This window comes from Protopterus annectens, chromosome 3.part1 (genome assembly GCF_019279795.1).
Source record: "Protopterus annectens isolate FY-2018-M chromosome 3.part1, PAN1.0, whole genome shotgun sequence".
In the NCBI taxonomy this organism is placed as follows: domain Eukaryota; kingdom Metazoa; phylum Chordata; order Ceratodontiformes; family Protopteridae; genus Protopterus; species Protopterus annectens.
In genome coordinates this window covers 1,040,501,396-1,040,521,709 of record NC_056732.1, presented here as the reverse complement: position 1 = coordinate 1,040,521,709, position 20,314 = coordinate 1,040,501,396, and the positions used below count along the sequence as shown (strand labels likewise).

Sequence of the window (20,314 nt, the reverse complement as noted above, 5' to 3'; positions counted from 1 at the left end):
TTACAACATGGTAAAAGAACTGTGTCTGTGCACTGTACATATGTACAGATATCACAGTTTTTGTCTTGTACGATTATGAAAATTATACATTTCCAATATTTCTCATTATTATGCCTATATCTTTGTAATAGAGCATGGTGATCACACAAATGATGCATCATTTTGAAGCTGACATTCAGACGCACAACTTCTACACTGATATGTAGGCTCTGTCTGTTACAGGTGATGAGATATTTTTGATTGTGTCTTTCAGCTTTTCCCGGTTAGGGGTCGCCACAGCGGAACTCCGGTCCGCTAATGATTGGCAGTAGAGTTTTACGTGCTGGCTTGCCGGGCCTAACGCACAACCTTCAACGAAGGAACGCCCGTTCACGCAAGTCACCACACAGAAGACGCTCTAACTGAGAATCGAACGGGCAACGTCTAACTGTGAGGCAACAACGCTACCGCAGCACCACCACCGCAGTCTATTTATCAATTATGAGAAATATTATATTATTCATATTTATGTGAATATCTCCATAAAGGAGCATCACACAGTAATGGTTAAGGTTTCATTTTAAAGATGACATTCATACTAACAAATTAAATACAATTATATGGGTCTACATGGTACATTGAACAAGATATTGTGCTTTGCTTTTCCAGAAAGGTAAAAAATATGCACAATGTCAATATTCCTTGCCAAATATTTAATAATGACTTTGATATGCACTATCAACATTTACACTGTTGGAAAGTTCATTGTCTGCTGAACAACTTTTGCATTTACATTTTTAGTCTAGCTCTTATAGTTAAAGAGTTATGAACATTTGTTTTCTGTATGGTATTAGAAATGGATTTTCTGAAAATGAGCTCAGGCTGCACTGTTGTTCCTATGGTGGAATTAAGCAGGCAGCTTTTTCTGAGCTGCTCCGGAGTGAATGAGTTAATGTACACAAGGCGAGCGATGGGGAAGAAGACACGAGAGCCAGTAACTCAGACACCTTTCTGGCAGATGTAATGGCCATAAGAAGGACCATTTTCTAAGGGCAGTGTTGCAGGGAAGCAGAATTTACTGGTTCAAAAGGGGCCAGAGTAAGTTTTTCTAAGACAAAATTGAGATCCCAAGGAGAAGGGACTGGTTTCCTCGGTGGTCTAATGTGAAGAATGCCTTTTAAAAAGAGTTTAACTTCCAACCTGGAAGCTAAGTGGGAGATCTAGACAGACATGCCGCAACAGCAGAAAGATGACCTTTAATTAAGTATGACAGCCCACTCTTCAGTAATTCACACAGGTAGGACAGGACCATTGGAACATCCACTAGCAATGGTTGTATTTCATTTTTAAGGCACCAGATGGAAAACCTTTTCCATTTGGAAACATGTGATTCTCTAGTTGTGGGTTTTCTGGCCTCCTGCAGAACTTGTAGCATGTCCTCAGAAAAGAGATGTCTGAAGGGAATCAAAACCCTATCACCCACAGGGTCAGCTGCAGAGTTAACACCTGTGGGATGAACTAAAGTTCCCTTGTTCTGTGTGAGTAGGTCCATTCTGTGGGGTAACTTGTGGGGATTGCCCTTGGTTAAGTGCATAAGAAGGGGGAACCAATGCTCTCTTGGCCAAAAGAGAGTCACCAGCAAGATTTTTGGTTGCCCCTGTTGGACTTTCAACAGGACCTTTTAAAGAAGTGGGAAGGGGAGAATGCATACAGAAACATCCCCTTCCAAGAGAAAGATAGGACGCTCACCTTCCGTGCCAAGGGATCTGGGACCCTGGGACAAAACATGGGAAGTTTCCTGTTCATGGGAGAGGCAAAGATCCACCTGAGGTATACCCCATCAACGGACCATGTCCAGAAACACATCCCTGTGTAACATCCATTTGTGGGATTAAGTCATCGACTTGCTTAGTGTGTCTGCCACCACATTCTGAGATGAGGGAATGTAAACCACCTGGAGGGAAAGTTGACTTTGACCAGCTAATTCCCAGGCCTGAAAAGCCAGTCAGCACAGGAGCTAAGCCTTTGTCCCTCCCTATTTGCTGACATACCACAGAAAGTACAGCTGTGCACCTACCATAAATGCAGATGTTCGAGTGTATTCACTGTTGCAGTCATTACTCAGGTTATCCTGCTGGCAGGCTACCCGTAGTCGGACAGAATTCCAAAGTCTAGGTCCGGTGTCGGTTGCTGTCGCCTCTTCCCTGACGTCAGTGCGCCAGGGGTATAAAAGATGCAGCAGACGCCATTTTCTTCAGTTTTTCTTGCCCCCGATGTCAGGTGCCCCCAAATTGGTAGGCTGAAAACTATGCCAATAAGTATGCATGCACAAAAATAACATTTCCTTCATCTACAAGCAAATACACCACATAGGTTGTATAGGATAGAGAAGTGCAGATAAGTCCCAGCAAAGAAAAGGGGGATGGTGGGTGGGTAACCTGGACTGCAACAGTGAATACACTCGAACATCTACATTTATGGTAGGTACACAACTGTACTATGTTCATCGTGTTTCACTGTTGCAGTCATTACTCTTGGGTTGAATACCAAAGCTGAGGATGGGTGGCTGGGCTAAATAGGATTAGGAGAGGCTATGAGGCCCTGCAGAACTGCAGGGGCAAAGCCTGCTCTGGATTTAGAGTAAAGAGGTAAGTGGTAGTGCTTTGTAAAAGTGTGCACTGAACTCCAAGTTGCAGCCTCTAAGATGTCTTTGGTTGGTACTCCTCTGAGGAAAGCTGCTGAAGTGGCTGCTGCTCTGGTAGAATGAGGCCTAATGCCCTTAGGCACTGATTTGCCATGTTGAAAATAGCAGAAATGGATGCAATGGCCTTTCCATTTAGAAATAGTCTATTTTGAGATAGCCTTTCCTTGCGATCCTGCAGCATATGACACTAAAAGTTGCTCAGTCTTTCTGAAAGCTTTAGTTCTGTCCAAGTAGAAGCGTAACTGCCTGTGTATGTCCAAAGAATGCAGAATTTTCTCACCCTTGTTCTGTGGGTTTGGATAAAAGGTAGGCAAGTGAATGGTTTGGTTGAGGGCCACACTGGACACCACCTTAGGCATAAATATTGGGTTTGTCCTCAGAGAAACCCTGTCTGGATGAAAAATGATAAAAGGTTCCATAGCCATGAGTGCTTGTTAACTCCGAGACTCGTCTTGCAGAGGCTATTGCTAGGAGCAGAGCTGTTTTCCAGGATAAGAATTTTATATCCGCTGTTGAGGCTGGCTCAAAAGGAGGCAGTGTGAGTTTTTCCAAGACATAATTGAGGTCCCATGCCGGAATTGGTGCTCTCCTTGGAGGCCTGATGTTTTTGGCCCCTCTGAGGTACTGCCTTATTAAAAGGATGAGAAAAGATAGGTGGTTCCATATTGTAGTGGGCTGAAATAGCAGAGGCATGAATCTTAATTGATGAAAAAGAAAGGCCTTTGTTCAGCATCTCAGTTAGGTATTGTAAAATCTGAGGGATATTTGGTACACACGTGTCAATGCCTTGTTCCTGGTTCCAAGCACAGAATCTCTTCCATTTTTCTGCATAAGATTTTCTGGTACTGGGCCTCCTGGCCTCCAAGATAACATCCATAACAGCTTTTGAAAAAGGAGTGTTCTGAATGGCTACATTATCCGCCATGCTGCCAGACTTAAGGTCCTGAGTTGGCTGTGCAGGATCCGATTGTTTTGCTGGGTCAGCAAGTGAGAAGTTTGAGACAGTATCCATGCTGGACCTTGAGACAAGCTCTTTAGGATTGGGTACCAGTGCTGGCGTGGCCAGTCTGGTGCAATCAGAATCATTTTTGGCTTCTCGTCTGACCTTTAGGAGTACTCTGGGAAGGATAGGCAGTGTGGGAAAAGCATATACTGTTAGATTTTTCCAGCTGAATGATAGGGCGTCCACTTTCCATGCTTGCTTGTGGTAAATCCTTGTGCAAAATCTCTGCAACTGACAGTTGTGAGGGGAGGCAAATAGATCTATGTCTGGGCATCCCCATTTCCTTATTATCATCCTGAAGACTTGTGGATCCAGTTTCCATTTGTGAGGATCCATGAGGTTTCTGCTTAGTTCGTCTGCCAGAGTATTTGTTTTTCCTGGCAAGAATTGTGCTTGCAGGTGAACTTGAAAAGCCAATGCTGTGTCCCATAAGGTCATTGCTTGTCTGCAGTGGGGGTAGGAATGTGTACCTCCCTGCTTGTTTATGTACCACATGACCGTAGTGTTGTCTGTCTTTATCAGTAACTGTCCTGGATGAAGCAGGTCCTTGAAAGCTGTCAGGGCATTTTGAACAGCTAGCATCTCTTTTTGATTGATGTGAAGATGCGTCTGGTTTGCAGGCCATGTGCCCTGAATACATTTTCCTGCCATATGGGCCCCACAGGCATAATCTGATGCATCCGTTGTCAGTGTCCGTCTGGCTGTGGGTAAACTGAATTGTTGTGGTGACAGGCTTCTGCCCACCATCGAAACTCCTGCTGTAGGCAGGGAATGAGTGCAATCACTGTCTCCAGGCTGTGGCAATGCTGAGTCCAAACACTTTTCAGATACAATTGTAGTTTCCTCATATGCAGTCTGGCATGTGGAATTAGTAGAATGCAGGATGCCATGAAACCCAAGGCCTGCAGGATTTTCCTTGCAGATAAGTGGGTTTTTGTTGCCAATTTCTTGAAGTAAGTAGTCCGTTGTTTTTGCTTGTCTGGCGTGAGATAAGCCATCTGGGCAGTTGTATTTAAGCTTGCACCCAGGAATATTATCTCTTGAGAGGGCACTAGTTTTGATTTCTTTTAGTTTACTGTGTACCCTAGGCCAATTAGTAATCTTTTTACAAAACGCCAGATGCTTTAGAAGAGTGTCTTTATTCTTTGCTTGAATTAGGCAGTCATCCAAGTAGGGATATATTTGAATTCCTTTTTGTCTACAAAACGCAATTACTGGTGCCAGGCATTTTGTAAAGACCCTGGGCACAGTAGATACGCCAAAGGGCAGTGCAGAGAATTGGTAATGCATTGAGCCAGCTATGAATCTGAGGTATCTTCTGCAAGAATGTCTGATTGGGACATGCAGGTATGCCTGTTTTAGGTCCAAAGTTACGAGCCAAGCCCTCTTGCATAGCATGGGCAGTAGCTGCTGAAGAGTCAACATCTTGAATTTTGGAACTTCCAGAAACGTATTTAGTATAGACAGGTCCAGAATTGGTCTCCAGGTTTTGTCCTTCCTGGGTACTAGGAAAGGTCTGGAGTAAAATCCTTGACCCTTATGTTGTGGTACTTGCTGAATGGCCCTCATGTCCCTGAGGGCTGTAATTTGTTTTTGTGCCTCTGCCCATTGATTGTGCGGCAGATCTGGCATGCCTTTTGACCTTGGTAGAGTGTGAAAATGGAACCTGTAGCCTTGGGACACTATGTTCAGGACCCATTTGTCTTGGGTAACCATTTGCCAATTTGATGAAAAAAGTGCTAGTTTTCCCCCTAAGGGGGCTGTCAAAAGAAAACTGCTTGGAACTGGTAGAGGAAAGTCATTGGGACTGTTTCCTGTAAGGTTGTGATTTGTCTTCTCCACTTTTGGGAGATAGGAGCACCCCATTGTTTAGGCCTGTATGAGCCTTGGGGCTGAGATCTGCCTCTGGGACACCTGTATCTGCCTCTTTGTGGTCTGTCTGAGACTGGAAAGGACCAATTTTTAGAAGGCCAGTTCCTGCTAAACCTGGGTGGCTGTACCTGTAAGAAATCCTTGACTGTCTGCATGGATTTTGCTTTATCCTCCATTTTTTTCAACACCTCTTCTGCTTTAGTACCAAACAAAGTATTATGCTGTAATGGTGCATCTAATAATTTTGCTTTAACATGATCAGGCAGATTCTGTTGCTTTAACCAAGCATGCCTTCTAATAACAGAACCTGTAACAGCGGCCCTGCAAGAGGCCTCCAGTGAATCATAACCACATTGCAAAGTATGCTTTCCCACTTGTTCAGTTGCATGCAATAAATCCTGCAATTCCTTGTTCTCTGAACATTCAGTATTTGTCAACATTTTCTGTTTAAGTAGTGACATTAAATATTGCTGATATTTAAGTATATGAAATTGACAATTTAAAGCCCTTACAGCCAGGGTGGCAGAAGTGTAAACTTTTTTCCCCATCTGTCTAGAGCCCTAGAATCCCTATCAGAGGGGACAGGGTTTTTTGTAGTTGTAGCTTTAACCCCCTTGGGACCCTGACATAGTTTCTGGGTCAGCAGTGAGGTTTTTATATAGGAATTTATGAGAATCCGGTACCCTGTAGTATCTGTCTGGCTTAGCAGGTGCAGGGGGTAAAGAGTCAGGGGACAGTCCTGACTCTGAAAATACATCATCTACAAGTCTAGAACAGGTGGAATAGCAAGGGGTTTGTGCTGAGGAAGAAGCAGAAAGTCTCTGAGCCTTTTCTTAGATTCAGAATAATCTTGGCTCTCCCAGTGGAAATGCTCCCTCATAGTATGCAGTGTTTCCCCAAAAGAATAGACCTCAAGAGGAGAGGCTGAAGGAATGGATTCTTCAGCATCAGAATCCTCATAGGGAAGCATGGAGTAATCCTGTTCAGAAGAGGAATCAGAGGAAATAGATACCTGATCAGAAGAATCATACTCTGTCTCTTGCCTAGGCCTCTTATCAGGAGGGGGATGGGAGTCCCTGATCAAAGTAATTAGGTCTTCGGCCATTTTGAGCATCTGTTTTTTAGGCATGGAAGTCTGAATAAGAGAATGCTGTACTTGTTTCTTTGTCTTTAGAGCTGCTTTAGTCTTTGTCTTTGAAGCTGAAGATGGCTTAACATATAGTTGTGTAGGTCTGAAGACACCCTCAGAAGCAGATGCCTGCTCAGCGGCTCCGGACCCATCTGAGGGAGTGATTTCCAAGTGTCAAATACCTTGAGTTTCCAGAGGACCAGTCGGCTCTACATGGGAGTCGGTAGCGGCCTGTGGCTCTGAGGTTGCGGCACCAGGGGCTGCGAAAGCGCCTCACTGAGAACCGGCGACTGGCCTAGAAGAGGCTTCATCGTCGGTTTTGGATCTCAGATGCCTATCCTTGTCCTTGCGTTTTTTGTAAACTCCGGTTGTCGGCTGTTCCGCAGGCATTATATAATTAAATCTTTGGCCAAAGTAATGAAATGCAAAATCAAACCGACGCTTGATAGTGCGTTGGTTAAATCTAGCACAAAACCGACAGCTAGCAATGTTGTGATCAGGGTCTAGGCAAGGAATACAGTAAGAGTGAAAATCCTCATGAGGTATTTGCTTCCCACAAGAAATACAATTGTTAACTTTTTCTGACATCGGTCTGGAGCAAGAAAAAAGTTTCCCCAACGGGGTACTTGGCTTTAATGAAGACTTCGGTTCTGAAATTCAGATTTGAAAATCCCAGGAGTCGGCCGACCGGCACTTGCGAACTGCTTTTGCTTCGGGCACCGCGCGGTAAGAAAGAATGAAGAAAATGGCGTCGGCTGCATCTTTTACACCCCTGGTGCACTGACGTCAGGGAAGAGGCAACAGCAACCGACGCCGGACCTAGACTTTGGAATTCTGGCCGACTGAGGGTGGCCTGCCAGCAGGATAACCCAAAAGTAATGACTGCAACAGTGAAACACGATGAACATCCAGGGCCTCCTCTTCAAATTCTCCCCACAGGGTCAAACCCTAACCACAGATGCCTCAGGGACAGCCTGGGAGCTCACTTCCAGAACCTCCAAACCCAGGGAAAGTGGGATTTCAGCTCCCAGGACAGATGCATCAATTGGACGGAACTCATAGCAGTACTAAAGGGCCTGATAGCCTTCAAGGTAATATGGACACCAGGTGCCTGCTAATAAAGACAGACAATACCACGGTAATGTAGTACATCGACAGGGAGGGACACATTCCTACCCCCATGTGCTGTCTAGCAAAGCAAATCTGGGAAACAGCACATTCTGTGGGGTTGCACACCATAGCACAACACCTTCCCAGGAGTTCAAAATGCTCTGGCAGACTGAGCAGAAATCCGATGGACCCTACAAGTGACATCTGCAGCCAGACATTTTTCTAACCATTACCCACCCAAACTTGGAGAGTTCCACAGGTGAACTTCTTTGCATTAGAGAAAAATACACACCTACAAAAATTCTGCACCATGAACAGACAGGAGACAGCCTGGAAAACAGATGCCTTCTCCTTTCAATGGACTCGACTCTTCATTTATGCACCCCTCCCACTTTCCTTCTACCTCATGTCCTTCTTAAAATAAGGGAAAAGGGCCTAAGAGCAATTCTGATAGCTCCAAACTGGCAAAGACAGCATTGGTATACCCTCCTCCTCCAGAGCTCACCAACCAGACCCCATGTCTACTACCTCAGAGGGTAGACCTCCTCACCCAGAATGGGGGAAAAGTTGTCCATCGCAACCTGCAGGCCCTCAGCTTTGCAGCTTGGATGATCCCACAACACCCAACAGCATTACTACCCTAAGTAAACAGGTGATAGACATCTTCAAATAATCTAGAGGGCCTAGCAATAGGAAATCTTATTCAGCTAAGTGAAAAAGTTCTCTATTTGGTGCAAAGATCACCAACTAGATCCTCAATCAGAATACATTTCCAACATCTTGGAATACCTAACCAGGCTGCTGAATCAGGGACTGTCTCATTCATCCATTAAAATCCATGTTTCTGCCATCTCTGCACATGTGCCTTCTCACCCCTCTCTTCTCCCATCCTCTCTTAAGACAATTTCTTAGGGGAGTAATTCACATTAGACACCCCCCAGAAGGAAACCTACTCTTCCATGGGACCTTAACTTTGTGCTTGAGAAGCGGTCTTTTCCCTTTTTGAGCCAGTAGCTTCTGCTGACCTAAAGTTTCTGACTTGGAAAACAGCACTGCTTCTGGCTATCACTTCAGCCAGGAAGGTTTCAGAGTTGCAGGCCCTCATGTCAGTGGAACCTTTACTCATCTTCCACAGGGATAGAATCTCCCTCAACACCAACCCGTCCTTCATATGTTCAAGGTGGTCACTGACACCTCTCTGAACCAGGCCATCCATCTCCATTCCTTATTTCCCAACCCTCAAAACAAATGGGAGAGAATTATGAATTCCTTGGATGTGCACAGACAACTACACTTCTATCTGGACAAGACTAAAACCTTGAGGAAGACTGCACAGCTGTTCATTACCTTTGTCACCAGCTCAGAAGGCAAGCCAGCCTCTAAGCAAACTATTTCAAAATGGATCGCCCAATGCATTTCCTTTTGTTACAGCTCTCATGGCAAAGTACCTCCAGTAGGAATCGGATCACACTCCCACCAGGGCAACAGCAACCTCTGCTGCCTTCATTAAGGGTGTCCTCCACCCAGGACAATTTAGACGTTGCCACCTGGTCCTCAGTGCATAACTTCACCAAACACTAGCACTTGGCATCCTTCTCCAAGTCTAGAGCAGGTTTTGTCACTGCTCCTTAGGCTCCTTCCTCCCTCCTTTTCAGCATTGGGAATATTCCCAATAGTCAGGAGTGCAACAGCGAAACATGAAGAACATAGTACAGTTGTATACACATCATAAATGTAGATGTTTGAGTGTATTCACTGTTGCAGTCTTCTTTCCCTCCCCCCGTCCCCCTTAGCCTACTATGTAGACTTCTTTCTATCCTTTTACAACTCAGCCAAGGGAATCTTGCTCTGTCAGGTTATCCATTGGACACCTCCAGTCTTCTTAGGGCTCCTCCTAGTTGAGGGCAAGAAAATACTGATATGATGCAGGCTGGCTACCTTTATACCCGAACGTACGGACATCAGTTAGGGCATCCACCAGCCTGGGAACCAGAAAGAATTTTCTCTGTTAGTCGGGCCGTCTGAGGCCTTTCATGGCAGGAAATCCCAATAGTCAGGGCTGAAACAGTGAATACAATCAAACAGCTATCTACATTTATGGTAAGTTTACTGAACTGTACTTTCTTGCCCCCCAGGGCTCACTACTGTGATCCCTCCTTTTCGGAACTGACTTCTCTAATTTCCAGACATGGAATCAGGAACTTTGGTTATCCAAGTCTGCAGATGACTGCAAACTTGGTGTTACTGTCACATCTTTCTATAGTACCTATTCATTATAGTAGGAACTAACTCTCTAATAACTGGATTTAGGGCTAAAGTTAAATGCAAAATAAAATGCACAATTGTCACATTTGGTAAACAACTCTCTCCCTTAATGTACAGTATAGCCAATATTCCACTCCAAAATGATAACACAGTCCAGGATCTTGGAACCTGGGTCAATAATTCCTTTTCCTTCAGCCAACATGGAAAAATGTAGTCAGGCAAATTATTCTAGTCAACACAACTAATATCTAAAGGCATACAATCCAGGTCAAAAGATTAGACCAATTGGAGAGTACAAAACTCCATCTAGGACATACCTTTCTAGATATACAAAGCAACTGAAAAGGTCCAAAAGCCACCTAAAAATATTAATAACCTAAAATCCCCAGGTTACTAGGAAAGGCTTGAAACAGTATCTTTCTACTCAGTTTCTTATACGCTCTTGTAATGTGATCTATACCTCACGTTCCTTATCATTAGGGACTCGGTCCTCCTTGACCTCCTATATCTTTGCAAGTCAAACCAAACGCCTAGCCCCCCTGGAACAGATCTTCCTTGTAAGTTAAACAAAGGGGTACTTTAGCATCCTTTAAATTAAACCTGGATGAGTAAATAAGTATTCATAAAATTTACTCTGGGACTGATCTGCTTTGTCTTTGTCAAGAAGGGGAGTACAGTCCGAGGGTGGGATTTGACAAGGAGTATAAGGTCTTTTGACTCAGTTGTCATATTTCCTGTGATCCTAATTAAGTAAATACAAAATATTGTACTTACTTCACTGCTGCTTTTAACAGAAAATACACAAGAAGGTTCAGTGCCTGTGATGTACTATTATCACTGCCTCTCAATATCAGAATGTATAGCCCCAAATAACTTTCTTATCATTCTGGATATGTTATCACCAAAAACTAAACTCTTTATCTATTAATGTACTTGCATCTCTAGTTTTCTCTGTTATTGTACTGTCTATTTTTTTTCCAAATGGCACCATAACTGATTTGCTACAATCACAGTCAGGCTATTCCAGGAATATAATGTATTCAGTATTCAGAAAACATAACCTACTTTATAGTCACCAACAAAAAATAAATAAAGTACAATGAAATTAAAACATGCAGGTGTGAAAACTACAGAATGATAATGCAAGCCTTTCTGAGAAAATCTCGTCTTACCCAAGCAGCTGACGATCATCACGCTGGTAAGCATGACTGCTGGACAGAAGGACTACTTTGGAAAAGCCATTTTGTTTTACCCATGAAAGAATGATCTGTCGGAACTCCTTGGATTTATTCTACAACAGCAGCAGTATTAAAAAGAGAGAGAGAAAATAATTAAATTATGTTTGTCATTAGTTTTTCTCTGTCCCTACTTCCAAACATTTATGACCCCCGTCTACTACTGCTACTACTGTACCACATCTTGACACAAGCTGCATGCCCCACTAGCAATAACCAGTGTAACCCTACAGACAGCAAATTGCAGGTCTCTGAAAAATAAGAATGACTCCAGGTCACAGAAGCTGCTACATTTGAAATGCCAAACTTTATGGAGAGAGAGAGAGAGATAGTGTTAGTGCTTGTCAAGTCAGGAAATACTTAAGTTCTTATACTTGCTCTTTGGGTGCAGATAAACTAAACACTGATATATGCCAACCGTTTCACTGTAGTAATGGGTGACACAAGGAATTATGAAACACTCTCGATACACACACTATTCCCACTCCCCCCCCCCCACACACACACACACATCTCTGAATGGATAATCCCTCTCTGGTAAGTGCTCTGCAAACCTAGAAGCACCTCAGAACCCAGTTCACAGCATCAGTCAAGACAGCTCATGAATGCACCAAGACTGTAAACATTATTTTTTGTTTGTTTTTAAACATTATGCACAAACACATACACGTATGTGAACGCATAAATTATGTTACAGTTTCATCAAATACAAGTTCTAGTAAAACTGCATCAAAGAATTAAGTGCCAGCATCATATCCGTCACAGAGGTTGTGCTCCTTTCCACAATGACAGCAACCACAGCTAGTTTTCTGTGTACAGTGCTTAAGGCAGGCAACATTCCTTCAATCATAAGGTTGATGAGCAGGAGAAATAGACAGGTTCAAACAGCCAGTGGCCATGTCACCTATTGTGTAGGAGATGAATAGTCGTCATTGCCTGCCTATGTCTGTGAGCACACACATATGGGCCTCTTAAAGTACTCAAAGTATTCCGTCAACCAGTATGTTTTGAAAGGTCTGAAAAACAGACACTAGGAGAACATGGAAACTCTACACGGACACTGATAAGAGATCAGGACTGAACCCCAGGTCTCTAGAACTGTGAATCGATGATGAATGTAATCACTGACCCACCATACTACATCCTGGCTGTGGCAAGGCTTAAAATGCAAAATCCCTTTTCGCTACCTGGATGACGACGTCTTGCTTGTCATGCTCTTACTTCTGCATTCAACAACCAGTGTTGATAACTGTACAAATCACCAGTGAAGCTGGGGTAGCCAGTGGCTCTGGTCTAACTAATGTGCCAACCCTAACTCCAACCCCGTCCCTAAAATTAATCCAAGCCCTATCCCTGACCTCAGCATTTAAAAAAACACACACACCGCACAGTACTTTAATCTCCAACACTACATAACATACATACCTTACACTAGCCCTTATCCCTAGCTCCAATACTAAACACACACACACACACACACACACACACACACACACACACACACACACACACACACACACACACACACACACACACACACACACACACACACACACACACACCTAACCCTAGGACTACCACATACACATACATGAGAGCACACATACAGAGTCATACTTGGAATACTGAAAAAAAATTTCAGTATTTCAGCATTCTGATATGCTCACAATTCTGACTTGTGAGATTATGGCTTTGAAATTCATACCAATCTCTTATCATGGACCTCATATACCATAATTAGTGTGATAAAGTAAGAGAGAAAAAGCTTTTTGTTTATATAAAAGATTGTTCTGAGACCTTGGTAGGGATTCCTCCTTGAAGTGAGCAAAATGAAACTAAAAGACTGGGAAAAGAGCAATAAGAACAATGGCATATTTAGAATACAAATGGGAAAAAAAGAAGAGAGTGAAGGATAGTGACAGTGTATACCCTTTAAGAATCCATACTTGGCTAAAATCACAAGTTACAGATGAAACTGGTAGTACAAATGCATTGTCAATAGGGGATTTCAGCTGTAATATGACAAAGTAAGACTGCATACAGGAGATTTTAGAGCTGAACACAATAAAAACATACAGTAAACCTGGGAAAATATGCAAAATAAACGGATATTGCAAAAGGAAGTAAACAGGTAGGAATGAGCCAGAATGACCTACAGGAACTTTTTCATACCATAAGCCTTGAAAAACAAACAATTTGAACAACTACAGTGGGGAAGAAGTACTGAAAATACAAACTTCTTTGTTTTCAAACTAAAGAAAGGAATATTTCTTAAATGCATGGGATGGTAGACAAAGATGGCAGGAAGAGAAGTGTATTCAATGAAGAAATAGAGCAGGGGTTGAGCTGTGTTCAATAATGAAATATTGCCAATTATTTTTGTCAATAAAGGCATTATACAGAAGATAAAAAACTGAAATATTAAAGTATGTCTCATTTTTTTTCTTGTTTATGTGAAAAGAAAAATGATAATATATGGAAAGTTTAATTACAAAGAAAGGAAAATAACCAAAAGATAAGGAAGAGATGATGATAAAATTGAGAAAAACAAAAAGGGATTCAAATAAAATAACTGAAAGAGTTTTCAAACGTTATTTAGAAAAGTAAAAAAATAATACACTAGGCTCAGTTGGTTTAGAATAAAAATTAATTTGGAGGAAAGAAGCTAAGAATATTGGTGGAAGTGTGAGTGCTTGGGACAGAAACAGTAAAACAGACAGAAACTAAGAATGTTTTGAAAAACAAAGGGGAGATGACACGAGAACTGGACAACTACATCTTTAACAGGAGCAGATTATAGATGTACAGGACATAACACTACGTACATTTGTGGAAAAGTCTGAGGAGGGAAACAGAATAAAAGTATATGAAGACTGTACTACAGTGGAGTACTATAGTAGGGGGGAGTGACGGCATTCTATTGAAGCATCTGATAGGCCCCCTCTCATCTCAGATGTTTTCCAACTACTTTTGCCTTTCTGGCTCCATATTCAAAATAGTTTCTCTACTCCATGATCCAAGTGAACTCTTCTTTATCCAGCTGCCTCATGACCCATGTGAACTCCTCTTCATCCAGCTGCTTCACTCTACAGTAAGACACTGCATTTTTGAATTTATTAACAGAAATGGTCTATTTCAATCTTTTTTGTACTAGAAACAATTATAAATAAGCATCTAATGTGTTACAAACTGGCTGTTGTCTTTCTGCTGTTAATGTATAGCAAATATATTAGCAAGTTTCTACTGGCTTTTTGCTATAGGATTCAATGAAAACATCTAACGTTTGCTATAGGAATTGCACATTTACAGTAAGTTGAAGTGTGTTGCCATCTGGCTACGTGTTAATTTTTCTCTCTGCTGCTATCGCTAGCATATATATTTGTATGTTTCTAATGGCTTCTACAAAGGTTTCAATTGTAGTACCCGATTTTATGTTTTATGAACAGCACAGTTACTGGCTAGTCTAGTCAAGTGTTAATAATATGAGACCGCTCTGTTTGTGAAGAGTTGGGTCATTGCCTAGTTTTTTCCTCAAGCTACTTATTCTAAAGGGCTTAAATGTCACATTTACAGACTACATGCTGTGTAACAGAGTGGGAACTGACACATGCATTCCCCTATGCAAGGCAGTTCCCAAGAATCAAACTAAAATTAATTGTTTTTCCTCACTTCTGCATCAATGTGTTCTGTACCATAGTGTTGAATCCACTGGAGGGACACCCCCAAACCCAACCACTGGCCTTACACTGTTGAAGGTGAAGCTAGCTTTAGCATATTTTACTCTAGCAGTGCAAAATTTCCCTGCAAAGGCAATAAAGGACCATTATAATAAAACTAAAAGCTGTGACTCACATCAAGTATACAGAGTTCAGAGACCTCTTCTTTGTATCCATAAACATTCTGCCTCACACTGTTTTTGGTGGGAAACCATCTGTTAGGAGCTGGGAATAACTGCATTCCACTGAAGTACCTGATTGGCCCTCCCCTCATCTCAGTTGTTTCTCCTTTTACTATAGCCTCACTTCAAACCAAAATCAATGCAATACTGTCTGTTGCAGTTAACCTAGGTGTATGTCAACAGCAATTTAGCAGCTTGTGTTACTGTCTTTAAAATTATCAGGACTTGTCTTATCTTGTTGTCTTGCTGCAGTTTCACAGATTGTTCTTAGTACTTACTCCACCATGGGACTACCAGATCCATTCTCCTACCCAGCCCCCAATTCCCATACACCCCTACTACATCTACATTTACACCTCAATAACCTTGTCTCCTCTACTCATCCTGCTATCCTGTACCTAACTGCACTATCCAATCACAAACTGTTCTTAATTCATCTCCACCCATTTCTGTTCTAACTTCCTTCTCAGACCTCACTCTGCTCCTTACCCATCAAAACCTAGCTATTCACCACACTATTATCACTGCTCATTACCTCACCTAACTGTAAGCTTTTTACACTACACATGCTGTTTCCCTCCTGTATCACCTTATACACCCTCGTCCTCTCATTCCCAACATCCCCACCAGTAGTAATATACAAGCACAATTCAACCATTACTTCATCCTCGTCCATCAACCACTTTCCTGCTAGTTACTCAAAAATCTCTTCAATCTCATTTCCCATTAACTCCACTCCACTGCTGTAACCCAAGGATAATAAAAAAATGTCAGTCCCAATGTCAAGGTAATACTTATACACATCTCTGGTAAAAATGCCATAATAAGTAAACCATCTTTTTCTACCATACATCAATGTGGTGACATCCACACCAACCCAGGCCCCAATCAAACCCCAAACTAAAGAATACATCCTAAATAGCCACTCTAAACATCAGAAGCATATGCAACAAAATCACAGTTTTTCATGCCTGGATGACCCAACAAAACCCAGACATCCTAGCCACAACAGAGACATGGTTGAAGCATGAAATAAAAGATGCTGAAATACTACCCCGCTGGTTAAAATATCAGGCTCAATAGAACACAGAAAAGCAGGTGGAATAGCTATAATCTTCCCAAACATGCTCATAGTAGCTTCTTATATAGGCACAATCCCAAAAAATTTGGAAAAGCAGAGATCCTAATCTCATTCCTAAAACTTAATAGAGCCAAGAACATATGCATTGTTGTGCCATATGTACCCAAAGGACAGAACATTCCAATACTTGAAAACATACTACACTGGATAGAAGATACAACTGCAAATTAAATTATTCTCCTGGGTGATGTAAATACTGACTGGAAGTCTTTATACACAAATGCAATGATCAACAGAATTAATGTCTTTGGATTCACTCAGCTTATATTAATACACCAACAAGATATGGCAACAATAACTCCCAACAATCTATACTGGACTAGATTCTGGTTAGGAGCCCATCTAAATTTTACCTCCACAGGTACCCTCCTTGATGCACTAAGTGACCACCTGCCCGCTTTACCCACAGTAATATTACACAACTAACAAAGGAACATAAGCTCAAAACTTCCTGTAATCTCCCCAATTTCTGCAAAGAGACTTTCACTGAAGCTCTGAAAGCAGTTAACTGGTCCATCCTAAAAAGACTATCCTTAAATAATGACATCCGGAATTAACTGAGGCAAGAAAAAACAAAAATATTCCCCAACGGGGTACTTAGCCCAACTTAGTTTCGGTCTGAAACTCAGAATACGAAAATTTCAGAATGAGCGGCACTTACGCTGCTTCTGCATCGGACCATGCGGCAAAAAAGACTGAGGATATGACGTCGGTCATGCGCTTTTATACCCTGACGCTCTGATGTCAGATCTGAGCGCCCATGACCGACGTCAGCCTAATACTTTGGTATTCGGGCCGACCGAGGACAGCGGACTACCCATATGTAAGGACTGCAGCAATGTGAGATGAAGAACATCTACCTGTAATCTCCCCAATTTCTGCAAAGAGACTTTCACTGAAGCTCTGAAAGCAGTTAACTGGTCCATCCTAAAAAGACTATCCTTAAATAATGCAGCATTTCTAAATAGCCTTAACACCTTAGCCCCACATTGTACAAAAAGAATTAAAACAGCCATACCCCAAGGCTCACTAACCGATGCAAACTCATTATTTATTTTATTTTACAGTTTGTTTACCGGGATAGTCCACTGGGCCAATAAGAGCCTGTTTTCAATAGAGTCCCGGGGAGAAAAGCTCCATGAACAACAATATAATATGAAGAAAATGCATTTACATTTATGTAATACTATTGAAGAATGATGGTATTACATAACATGATAAAAAATCTGCGATTGCAGTGAAAATTCAGTTAAAAAAGTAAAAGGTAAAATTATACAGACACAGACACAGACACACACACAGACACACACACACACACACACACACACACACACACACACACACACACACACACACACACACACACACACACACACAATTACATCAATTAAAATAAGGCAAATCCATTGCTGCATACTCCTGTTAAATTTGTTAGAATGTGAAAGAACACAGGGTTGACATTACAGTCTTGCATAAAATCTTGGCAGAGTTAAAGCAGGATGGGGGATAAGGTGTTAATTGTTGAATATAAGAAGGGTGGGACAATAAGAAAAAAAGAGCAAGAGTAGGAGTAAATGAGAAAAATGAAGATGGTAGTAGTCAGAGAAGGTCAGTGTGATGAAGAGAAGAGAGAAGTAAAGGAGTGTGAGAAGGGGTGAGTCATGTGCGATGACAGCAGGAATATTCCCAGAGGGTTTTGAGATGGGAATGAAGCAGGGTCTTAAAGGTAAAGTGATTGTCTGTAGTATGAATAAGAGGTGGCAGGGAGTTCCAGAGGCGAGCGAGGGAAAAGGATAGTAGATGTTTGCTGGAGGACGAGCAGGCTTTTGCAGTTCAAGCAAATTCTGGTTATTGGATCTTAGAAGTCTGTTGGGTAGGTGTATTTTGAAGGAGGCAGCAAGGGAGGGGAAAATGGAGGGATTAAAGATGACTTTATGGGCATGAGTAAGTTGAATATAGGTAAGATGGTTGGGAAGTTCGAGCCAATTTAGTTTGTGAAGGGCACTGCAGTGGTGGGAGGAGAATTTATAGCTGGTAACTTAGAAACTTTGTTATAGCAGGAGGATAGGTTTGGTTTTAGGGAAGATTGAAGGTTGGTAAGAAGTGGGGCACCATATAGGAGAGAAGGAATGAGGAAGGTGTTGGAGAGTACAACTTTAGTAGTGGGAGTGATATAGCGGTTATGGCAGTAGAGCATGCCTAGTTTCTTGTGAGTTTTCTTTACATTAGTAAGTGGGTATTGAATTTTAACTGTTCTTCTATAAGGACTCCTAGAAGCTTTGCATGGGAGGCTACCTCGAGAGAGGTATTGTTTTAGCTAGTAGTGGAGAATGCGTTTTTGTCTATAATGGTATTTTTGAAGGGGAAAAATAACATACTTTTAGTTTTTGATGGGTTGAGTGATAGGTGGTGGTCTATCATCCAACGCTCGGTATAAGAGAAAGCATCCCGAGTTAGTTTTAAGAGAGTGGAGGTGAAGTGGCGGAGCATGATCGTAGAGTCATCTGTGTATTGAATCAGTTTAGCACTAGGAATGTTCTGGTGGAAGTCATTTATGAAAATGTTAAATAGTAGGGGACCCAATATGGAACCCTGGGGTACACCTGTAGGTGTATTAAGGAAAGAGGAGGTTGCTTTTTTCCATTTGACAGCTTGTTGTCTGTCAGACAGGTAACTAGAAAACCAGTTGACAGAAGAGTGGGATAGATTTAGATTACAGAGTTTAGATAGGTGAAGGTTATGGGAGATGGTGTCAAATGCCTTGGATAAATCCAGAAAGCAAGGTGGACACTAGATAGCCAGAAACCCGGGCTTTGTTGATGGTTTTGAGAAAGAAGAGGAGAGCGGTTGTAGTACTGTGGCCAGGTCTAAAACCCATGTTGTGTGGGGGTAAGTACATGGTTGTCTGTGACATAGGGTAGAAGTTGAAGGTGGATACACTTTTCTAGAACTTTTGAGATAGGGGATAAGATAGAGATTGGCTGGAAATTGGGAATGTTGCTGTTATTACTTCCTTTGTGAAGGGGAATGATATAGGCCTTTTTCCAGAGTAGGGGTACACAGTTTTCTTGGATTGAGCGGTTTATTAGGATGGAGAGATAGGAAAGGCGAAGGCATCATCAGCAATTTTGAGAAGTAGGAAGGAAGGTCATCAGGAGCATTTGAGCATGGTTTCAGTTTCTGAAGGAGTTTTTTTACGGTGAAGTTAGGAATGGGTTTGATAGTGAAGGAAGGGGGTTGAGAGGTGGTAGTGTTAGAGGAGGGAGAGATAGGAGGAGGTGGAAGTGAAGCTTTGTTGGGGAAGGAAGTAGTTAGTTTGGCTATAGAATCAATGAAGGAGTTAAACTGGGTGGCTAAGGAGAGGTCTGGGACATTTGGGTCAGGGCAGGGGCTGTCTTTTGCCAGAACTGAGGCTGGAGATGCCATTCCAGAATTTTTTGGGGTTGGTCTTGTGGTTATTTTGAAGGGTGGAGAAGTAGGATTTGCGTCAGATGCAACAAGTTTTTTTTTTACTTTGTTATGTCGTGGCTTATATTCAGTCAGGGTGGCATGGCTTTTATTTTTCTGGCAATGTTTCTAGGCTTTGTCATGGAGATGCATAATGGTTGTAGTTTCTTTGCTTAACCATAGCACAGTTTTTTAATAAATTGGTCCTGGAGGGAGAAAAGATATTTAACAGGTCTAAGAATGTAGTATCAAACTAGGCTACTGCATTATCTAGGAAGAGGATTTTTAGAGGACTCCAGTTTGTGTGTTTTAGAGAGCTGGAGAAGGTTTCAGGGTTGAAGATTTTGAGAGAACGGGAAGAGATACAAGTGTGGGATAGTTGTAAAGAGGAAGGAAGATGACGAGCGAAAGAGGGAAGATGATCGCTAAGAGTGTCAGGTAGGATGCCACTGTCAGAGATGTTTTGGGGCTGGGAAACAAGAATCCAGTCAAGAGTAGTACCAGACGAGAAATGTTGAGGGCCGGGTAGTA

The 20,314-nt window shown here is 42.1% G+C and overlaps 1 protein-coding gene across 1 annotated transcript in view; it reads right to left on the bottom strand.

The window, feature by feature from the left end:
• Window positions 1-20,314, bottom strand: part of PSMG2 (proteasome assembly chaperone 2) — a 415,374-nt gene that overhangs the window by 178,657 nt on the left and 216,403 nt on the right. The window contains exon 4 of the mRNA XM_044067193.1: window positions 11,235-11,353. Coding sequence (XP_043923128.1) covers window positions 11,235-11,353 — 119 coding nt within the window. The remainder of the gene's footprint in view (window positions 1-11,234; window positions 11,354-20,314) is intronic.